The 10,065-nt window shown below is 38.5% G+C and overlaps 1 protein-coding gene across 1 annotated transcript in view; it reads right to left on the bottom strand.

Annotated features, from left to right (window-relative positions):
* Window positions 1-2,260: 2,260 nt before the first annotated feature.
* Window positions 2,261-10,065, bottom strand: part of TRAPPC10 (trafficking protein particle complex subunit 10) — a 36,308-nt gene continuing 28,503 nt past the window's right edge. The window contains exons 16-23 of the mRNA XM_057378900.1: window positions 9,382-9,540; window positions 8,476-8,705; window positions 7,562-7,662; window positions 7,089-7,215; window positions 6,244-6,414; window positions 4,672-4,849; window positions 4,117-4,311; window positions 2,261-3,280 (exon numbers count right to left, since the gene is read on the bottom strand). Of these exons, the coding sequence (XP_057234883.1) occupies window positions 3,042-3,280; window positions 4,117-4,311; window positions 4,672-4,849; window positions 6,244-6,414; window positions 7,089-7,215; window positions 7,562-7,662; window positions 8,476-8,705; window positions 9,382-9,540 (1,400 nt within the window). The 3' untranslated portion in view covers window positions 2,261-3,041. The remainder of the gene's footprint in view (window positions 3,281-4,116; window positions 4,312-4,671; window positions 4,850-6,243; window positions 6,415-7,088; window positions 7,216-7,561; window positions 7,663-8,475; window positions 8,706-9,381; window positions 9,541-10,065) is intronic.

The following is a 10,065-nucleotide window of genomic DNA, read 5'->3' as shown; positions in this document are numbered from 1 at the left end:
GGCCCTCCCCAGCACCCGCCACGGGCTAGGGCAGCTGTGGGGCTTTTTTTAGGAAATACATTAAGGCATTTATACATTTTAGTAAATGCCTTGGGATGACTGCGGGGGCTGGGCCTGTTTAGTCTGGCGAAAAGAGGGCTGAGAGGAGACCTCATCAATCCATATAATATCTCCAAGGTGGATACAGAGAAAATGGTGCCAGGCTGTTTCAGTGGTGCGCAGCGTCGGGATAAGGGGCAATGGCCATTCTGCATGTCTGATGCAAGACTGGGGCATGCACCACCTTCTGAGGGAGAGTTCCAAAAAGTGTCCAACAGGGTGCTCTGGGGTCCTTGGTGGTCTCTATCCCCTCCTCTTGGTCTTGCCCGCTCCTTGACCGCACTTCTGTGCCTGCACTGGGGCTTGTGTGGCCACCATGGACCGGCACAGCAAAGCGGTACCAGGAAGATGCTGCCCTACCTTCCTATTAACTGCTTGAATGATTATTGGTGTTTTGAGGCACAGCAATCCATTAACTCCTTACTGTCCGTGCTCCTACAGCTGGGTCCCTGCATGATCACTCACAGGTTTCAAAATGTGGAATATATCAAAATTAACTTCAGTCAGGACGTTCTTTGATGGCTGATCTTTGTATACTTTCAAGCCTAATCAGTAAGGAAGGAGAATTAATCAGTGGCACAGACAGCATCCCTAAGTCATGGACATCATGGAACTAACGAGCTTTAAGGATGCAGTAAATCAAGATGTGGATGTATGTCTGTGTGTATGTYGCCAACCTGGCAAAAGACTCAGCTCCAGGTACCGTGTAACTGAACTGTCTCTATTATTATACTAAAAGTCAGGCATATAGGGCAAAAAGACCCTGCCCWGTTGAAAATCCTCACCTGGAGCACGCACTGAAATTAGCTGGGATTACACAATTTGTGTGGAAATTATTAACCATTCATAACAGAAGGGCTGTACTTGGGAGGCTGCTAACACTGAACTTCTGTGAATAAACAGCAGGAGAAGACTGGAGGGGTGGCTGTGCTTGATTTGTGCAATACCATGGAGGCCTGTGCAGCTCTGAAATAAATAATCAATGTCTCTCTCAAGTGTGTAATTATTGGCTTGTTGTGCACCAGGTAACAAATCTGATTTTTGCAGGCAACAACAGCTTTGTTTGACAGATGAAAYAATCATTCCTCCAAACAGAACAGAACTCACAGCAGTGGAGAAGTTGATTTCTTTTTAAAACATGTATATTTAGAACTGTAACGCTTACAATTTCATTAAACAATCTTAGTACAATGTGTTTAATCTAACAGTATATTACAGAACAATGTGAAAAATGATTTAATAGCAAACCATGAAAATGGAATTAATAATACCTGCAGTGTCAAAGTCACTAACTTGTTGCCTTTTCCAGTCAAAGAATCCCAGCAGCCATTYGCACTAAATGATGCTTTGGGTTTTATCCAGAATAAAATGGTATGATTTCCACAGAGAAAGGGCATTCCTTCACAGAAAGAAGATGCATAATAAGAACATTTTCAGCTAGCAGGTCTACTTCATACATCTATTTAGACTTCTTAAATAAAAAAATGAAAATTTAAAAAAAGAAAAAAAAAAGTTTAGACCAGTGCAGGGTACCTATTAATTTTTCAACTTATTTGTGGTTCTTTTTGGAAAGAGGGTTTGTTTTCTATTTCACCTTTATAATTTAGCAGAAGAAAAAGATAATGACAATGAATTTCTCTAATGAGCAGCTCCTCACTTTAGTTTTGCTGACAAGTATTTGAGATGGGACTGTTTCCTCTGTGGAGTCTGTTGACAACGCACCATTRTAGATCTGCAAGTAGAAAAGGTCATTCTCACGTTAAATGCACATGTTTCAATATCAGAAGCAGGACATCAGAAGAAGTTGTAATTTTTCCAGTCACAGGTGGATTTGCAACATTCACAAAAATTACACTTTTTTTTTTTACATTTTTTGTATTTACATTTCAGATATAAATAATGAAATTCTTTAAGTTACATGTTTTAACTTTGCTTCACGATTATTCTACATCTGCAAGCTTTCCTACATCAAACCAACCTCCTTTTTTCATCATGAATRCACAAGTCTGGCCTCTAATCAGTAATAATTACACTAAGCCTTTATGATGAAAGGTTGACTGTTCAAGTATCACATCATACTGAAATTTTTGCCCCAATTTAAAAATTGGGGCAGCAAACCAAGCCACTTGGAAATGGTAATAAAAGAAATTAATCTGGGAACTCAATATGCCAAATAATTTATTTTAAATTCTATCAATATCTTTCTTTGGTAAGAAATATGCAAGAGGATGACCCAAAGCCCACCCCAAAAAGAAAAAAATCATATGTGACATCACAGTGTCTACTGTGTGAAGGAGAAAGCCTCAGAAAATTAAGGAATTTTGTTCAGTTAAGATTGTTTCTAGCAGTAGCTCTTCCATGCATCTAAATATGCAAATGATGGAAGTTTAACATAAAATTGCAATGGCAGGAATTAACAATGATCAAACAAACAAACAAAATAAAACCAAACCAGAAAAGCAAGTGTTACACCAGTGAATGTGCTGTTGTATGTTCTGTTATATTTCTGGCACGTGTGGAAAAGTCTGTAAGTTACATAAAAATTCAAGATTTGGATAATTATATCATCCAACTCTACATTCTAAAACAGGAAGCATGAAAAAAAAATCTCTCAGCTGCCCAACAAAAATAAAGAAGTGGTCCAAAGATTTGGATTTTTTGCTTTTTGTTGCCCTGTGTTGTTGTGATGCAGGGATGTGACTGCAGGGAGAAAACCCAATAGCTGACACAAAACATACTAAAGTGGCAATATAAACTAGCTGACACAAGCCTCAGTGTACATTGAAATTGATACAATTGTCTGCTGCTTCCATGGCCAGTACACGCCGAGTGCCACAGGTCTCCTTGGAGTTAATGTTGCAACGAAGACTGATCAGGTCATTATCCCATAAAGTGCTTTCATTTCCAGTTCCTAACGGGTTCCTTGTCTCCRATCCGAGCTGTCACGTAACGTTGACCTCCAGAACGTGGTCGTCCTTGCTGGGAATGACAAGGATTTGCATTCCCGTGCTGCTGTTGAAGACCTGGCCCGGGGAGAAGGGCTGGAGCCGGGGCATGGGCAAACCCTTGTGCTCCCCGCTGGCTGTGGAATGAAGGCTCCCCCTGCTCCTGATGCTGCTGCTGTCAGCTTGGTCATCCACATTCTTGTCCACAGACAGGTTATCGTTTTCAATCCAGCTGTCTGTTTGAAACAAAAAATACCCCAYAGTTTTATTCTACCGATTAAACAACTCTAAAAGGTCATTTCAGTGCTCAGACAGTCAGCTTAGCACATGTTCACAGTTATTGATCATGTCTGCTGAGGTAACAGTCTGTGCACACTTTTGGCCAGCACCAGATGTAACAATGAATTATATTGGTTTCAAAGGAAAATTTCAGTAGCATGACCTCACATCTGACCTCACAAGCTACACGGATGCCCACTGGCAGCTCCTGGAGCTCTGCTGACAAAAGCTATGTTSCTTTTATGACTGAATTCTCTCTACAGCTCTGGCACTCCTCAGTACAGATAAATACTCTAAACAGGCTATGGTAATTTGAGCTCTGCATTTAGTCTAGTTTATATGCCACAGATTTTCAGYAGTTCTTTTATTTCATATTCAATCCCTTGAAAACTGGGAAAAAAATTTAAAGCTAAGGAAGACACACAATTTACAGAAAATGGAACTGCAGGATTAGAGAGTTAYCAAACAATTTTCACTTGATTATAAATCCAGTGGCAACTAATTTGCACACTAATCTTTAAAAGGAATGTAAGAGAACAATGCATTTATAATTCCTCCTCAGAGATTCAGGTGGCAGCCCAAACTCAAATTTCCCATTAGAACAAATTTCAAATTAGAATTGTGAGTGAAGGTAACAAAGGACACCTATGAGCACCTGGCCCATATATGACCAAGTCCATATATTGTCAATATATTTCTTGCCTTGCTTTTCTCTTTACACAAGAACACAGGAAAAAAAAGGAAAAAAGCAGACTAATTTCTATAAGAAGCCACATGGTCAAAGTAGCCTTACCAGCATCAAGTTGCATGGAGTGAGCAGAATGGTGAGGGAGGTATTTAAACAATCTGACATCAGGGAAAGGCAGATAGCCAGCAAACAGTGGCATCACTTCCATGTGGACTTTGTGAGTAGCTCGAGGTGCTACAGGCATAGAAATCACTCCAGAGCTTTTTCCACAGACTGCCCAGTTACTACTGTTGTCAACAACTGCAAGGATGAAGAGAAAACACTATAAAGATCTATGAAAAATGGACAACCCTCAGAATGGTTTTAGACCACTTTCAAAATATGCATTTTTGCAATAGCTGYGCAAGGCAGGAAAACAGCCCTACACAAAAGGGATCACAGCAGGATCTCAAGCACATATCCATCCAGTCTGAARAGCTTTTCTATTCCACTGGCAGGCAGATTAATGAGGAAAAAAATATTCCCAGTCTAGCAAAATGAAAACTGCTTTACTGTGCAGCTGTACCCACAATACTRGAATATACAGCAAGTCTGGCAGATGTCACCATCAAGGAAAAATTAGGGGGAAATTTATCATATGCTTAAGAAAAATACTGTTACCTTCATACATAAGTTTTGTTGTACAATATCCATCTGATTCTGTTAATGCTTCATCTCTGTCAACCTCTGAGAGCTCAACAAGCCGGGTGATGGACACCTCTAAGGARCAGAGCGAGCCTGTTTTACAGTACTCTGCATCCAAGGGTGGGAAGATCTCAGTTTTCACATGATACAATGTCTGTCAGGAAGAAAACAGTGCTGTTAGTAAGAAAAAACGGGTATACTACTTTAAATTAAGCTGGCAACGGTACAAACTTAACTTTACATGCAACAGACACATCCTGTTAAATCTTCTTAATGCAAGAATCTTATTAGAATCAATTATCTTATAAGTAATATTAACTTCATTATCATGTTCAATTTGAGAAAACCACAGAACACAGATTCCTGGAATGATGTGGATTAGAAGATCATCCGATTCCAACTCACCTGCCATAGGTAGGGACAGGTCCCACAAGATCAGGCAATCAAATCAAATTTGATTCAATCTGGTTTTGATACCAACACTGAGAACACCATTTTTTCCTTCACTTCTGTTCTTTAATAAAGCCTTTCAATCCTCCTAAATGGATACTAATCTTAGTATTTAAACAATTTTTATTAGTTTCTTAGCTACTCCCTTTGCAGATTCTGATTCACTCAGATTCTGAGTAATACAGAACAACTTCATCCTTCTTCRTGTCACAGACCCCAGAATAACAGTGCCCACATCAAAGAGCTGATTCTGAATTCCTACAAAATTAAATTCCTACAAAAAAAACCCCACTGTTTAATACAGGTAGTTGCCTTTAAAAACTCCAGAAAGATGCTGATATAGATGCCAACAAATCCTTGTTACATGCCAGAAAGTAAACAAATACCTAAAATATTGTTCAATGCCAGTTTGCAATAAGCAGATAGAAAACAYTGAAAATAAACAAAAGTATTTARCCAAATCAGAGTCTTCACATGATGYAGCTTTTTAACCAAGTWTCACAAAGAGTAACACTGAATTTAGAGATGAGATTAAATAATACTGATATAACTTMCTATTAAAGGAATTCTACCTAGCCTATGAGCTTCCTAGCTGATCACAGGAATAAAAAGTCTGTCCATGAAGAGAAAGAAGAAACATTTCAGCTAATGGCCCAGAAACCCCTAAATATTTCATTAGAGGAGCTCATGTCAAGCACTACAAAAAACAACTGAGATGCTTTCAATAACAAAGATATTTTGGAAACTGCAATTTGCTTTGGAGAGCACAGTCTTAAACCAGCAGGGAAAAAGCAGCTCAGTAATCTGCAATCTCCATGGCACCAACCCAGGAAAGTGAAAACAGTAAAAAAATGGAACAGGATTAAGCATAAGTGTTATGGCTYCCACCACATGCCCATGGCAAGGATAGGATTCCACCACATCATATCAGGCTGCAGTTGTGTCACCCAAAAACTGACTTTCCAATCATTCTAAGTCAGTATCAACCTCATGATATAAACAGAACTTTTCTAATTTATTTCTTGATTTTCCCTTTCCGTTTATTAAGAAACCATATTCAGTTAAGATGTGCTACCCTATACCTAGAAAAGTACTTACAAAAAAATTTTCCACTTGGAATCCATAAGTGAACGGCTTGAGGGTAAAAGACTGTTCTTCAGAGGTAGCTGGACAAAAGCTGACTGAAAACAGGCACTGCAAGGAGAGGGGAAGCTCTTTTGTCCACTTCAATTCCCAYACAAAGAATATTGATTGCTTACTGTACATGACCTGAAAGAGAATGTTTAGAGTGTTAGCTCCTTCCGTCCTCTCATAAAGAAGGGGAAATGCACACAAGCRTATGTTTGTCTGTTCTGGCATTGATTCAGTTTATAGAAACAAACTCAATAAATCATTAGGGAAACATGCAACCAAAATGACTAATAGTGAATTTTATTTCCACAATGCCCATCTTTTTAATAGGAGGGATCCATTTCACTGTCAGAATCAAATGTTTCAAAAGGAAACACTTCATATTCAAATGTGCCTGAAAATATTTTAGTAAAAAATCAAATTTACTAAAATTATTAGTATGTTCCTATATACATTTTCTAGGCACAAAAAATGAACAATTTAGTATGTTCAGACAAAGATGAAAGAAACTTCAAAGCTCCCCAGGGAACTTCTGGATACCCCATTCCTGGAAGTGTTCAAGACCAGGTTGGAGGGGCTTTGAGCAACCTGGTCTRTAAATGTGAAAGGGGATTGAAACTAGATCATCTTCAAATCCCCCTCCAACCCAAACCATTCTGTGATTCTATGATAAGAAACTGTTCTGCAACTGAACTGTTTACAACTGTATTCAACTGGAAAACTGTCTCTACCCGATTCTTTTTCCTAAAACCCAATGGCAAACTGCAGCRATAAGATGAATAAATTTTAAAAAACCACCAAGTGAATTTTACCTGTTGAGATGCAGGGTTGAGAGGTACCAGCTGCAAATCTGTACACTCAGCAGAATTTTTTAGGCTGTAGTCTGAAAGCTGGAAACAGAGTTCTGACAAATTCTGTACACAGACTTGCACATATTTCCTGAAAAATGTGACACAGTTTGTTCAATGAAAGCTGAASTGTTAGATTGAAAGAGTCCATGTCCATAAAACAAGGCTGCAAAACATCCTCTTTCATATTAAACAAAACCAAAGAACCACACAGACACAGGTGAGCTGRGTTCACCTTGCGGTCTTATTTCCAAAACCACCAATTTGTTTTATTGCCATGAAAGAACACGAGAGGAAATGCACATGCTTCCAGTGGGAAGATAATAAAACCCCAACTTATATTTTAAAAAAAAGGCTGCTATAAATATGACCTATGAAACCCCATCTCTATACTTTGTAAGAAGAAAGAAACAATAAATAAATAATGAGTACATTACCGTTTGCCAGCTGACAATAAGGAATGCTTGGCATTAAAGGGTATGCAGAATGTTAATGCAATAATAGTGGAGTAAATAGACCAAGGACAATCAATGGTCACCTAAAGACAAAAGGGAACAAAGTTCTTATTTGCAATGGTCTTTGGCACAATGATTTTGCTTTTCTTCTCCTTTCTAAGCAAGACTTTTCTCATCAAGWGTCTATATCTAATCCATCCAACAGGGGAAGAGGAAAATAAAAATAATAAAAATTATTCTGTAAAAAGTAACCTAATAAAATACAGGTTTTTGTTTGCYTGTGAGTAGGATATGAAATTTTAAAGCTGATTATCCTATAAGTACTGATATACCCAGTTCTAAARACTATAAATAAAGGAAGGAGAACAGAAGAAAGGAAAGACAAAAGGACACTAATGGCATCTTAGTACAATAACCTGGTAAAGGTCAGTATCAAGTAAATTGCTRTAAGATCTATTATTTACATGGCTCTATAATAGTTTAAAATATTTTGAACTTGTATTTAATATATTAAATGCATTTAATGTATATTTGTTTACATTTGAAGCAGCACACTTGACTTCATTTTCCCATGGATCAGGTGAAATTAAAAGACCACCATGCCACGTTTTACAAACCCACAGGTATCCTCTATGTTTTATAAACTGTGTTAAAAACACTAAAATTTAGAGTACTTGCCAAGGAAACAGTTTACAATATATTAACCATACTGTATATTTCTGGTTATATTTACAATTTCTTTACATTTATAACATTTGAGATGATTTTTGTATATATGACTTTTGAAGGAAATTAATTTCCAAACAATCAAGAGCACCACCACTTCTGCTTTGTGAAGTGTTTATACCCCTGTGATCAAATACATTTCAGAATAAAAACATTAAGCTACATCTTACTTTTTGGTCAACAGTAGCCATGCAGTTATCCTGTTTCTGCTTCTCTTTGTTTTTTCTGTGATTTTCTTTATTTGCAGAATTTTCCTTCACCACTGCAGAKTCTGTGGCTGATGGCAAATACATGACTTCTAGTTCAAACTCAATCACATGATATGCAGGAGCCACTGGCAAACTGATGCTTGTGATCTTTTCAGAAGACTGAATCCTTAAGGATGACTCTGAGATCTTTTCTGTAGTTGTGTAGAATGGGAAAAAAAATGAAAATCATAGAAAAAATATGYGGTGCCATAACCACTTCCTAGCAAGGTTTGTGAAAACAGCAATGGGAAACCAGGTTATAAAYTCCACAGTAACCTCTTCAAACCAGCTATAATCTGCACATTAAATATTTAACTTCCCAGGAGTAATGCTCTCTCCTTCTTTAACTGCAGAAGGGGAACCCCCACATTCCATGTGATAATTCTTCTAATATTCAGGAAAGAACTGAGAGGGCAATTTAACAACAAACCTGCYAAAGAGCTACTTTAGCCCATCATATGACACTTACTTTAATTTTTACAAAGTGAAAGCACTTTTTAAGTCTCACAATTTCACCTCAAGCAACCTTGGACACACACATACAGCAGTTTCACATGCCTTCTGAATTTCATCAATGAAAGAAAAATGTCCAGCTATGATTATAAAAGTTCATACTACTGTATGAAACTGTCCAGCTATGATTATAAAAGTTCATACTACTACTTCAAGGGTGAAAATGTAACTCACTTGCAAATCCCTAAAATTGTTTTTAATAATGACTATTGACAATACAGCGTCAGTGCTCTTAACACTGTAAGTACAGGTTGCTTGAGGATGACTGAACTTGTCAGCCTTTTAAAGATTATTCATTTTCACTTCCTGGCTTACCCCTGGTGTTGGAATAGATYACTGCCTTGCTCTCAGGGTGGTACAGGATGGGCATGGCATCGGCGTTGCTGAGCTGCAAAGTGTCCCCGCTCTTCATGGCGTAGTGACCAGTGGTCACTGTGAACTTCACCTTCTGGGGAATGCCAGCCAAAAGGCTTTCTGAAGGACAGAGCAGGAATTGTTAACAGATTCCAGTACATGGTTACAATGCACTAAGGCTTGTTAGCAGAGACAGTTGGTCACACACTGGGGTAACGCAGAAGTGTGGTGTTTTGGTTTAACGTGACACATTAAACCCAGCTCAGATACAACTTGTGGGGAATTCAGTTGTTTCAACCTGAGACCCAAACCCACTGCATCTTGGATGGCTCAGACGAGCTGGCTCTGCAGCACAGAATTCAGTGAAATACAATAACCCCAAAGAGTTTACAAAGCTGTCCAGGCTGCAGACAGCTCTGTATTTTTGTACCTGTGATGCCAGTCATACCCACATGCCAGTCATACCCACATGATCAGCACAGCAGGAATGCCAGGGTGCACACAGAATCACAGTTATCAGTTTTGTTGAGGGCCCTAATTTGATTAATGCCCAGTATGCCTGTCCTTCCTCCTCCACACACTGCAACCCCTGTGACTGGAATGACAGCACAAAATGCACATTAACTTCTCAGCTGCYACACTCAA

This window comes from Malurus melanocephalus, unplaced genomic scaffold, assembly GCF_030028575.1.
Source record: "Malurus melanocephalus ecotype Western Australia unplaced genomic scaffold, MMel_1.1 scaffold_379, whole genome shotgun sequence".
Classification (NCBI taxonomy): Eukaryota; Metazoa; Chordata; class Aves; order Passeriformes; family Maluridae; genus Malurus; species Malurus melanocephalus.
The sequence above is the reverse complement of the archived record's forward strand: the minus strand, read 5'-3'. Positions and strand labels throughout refer to the sequence as shown.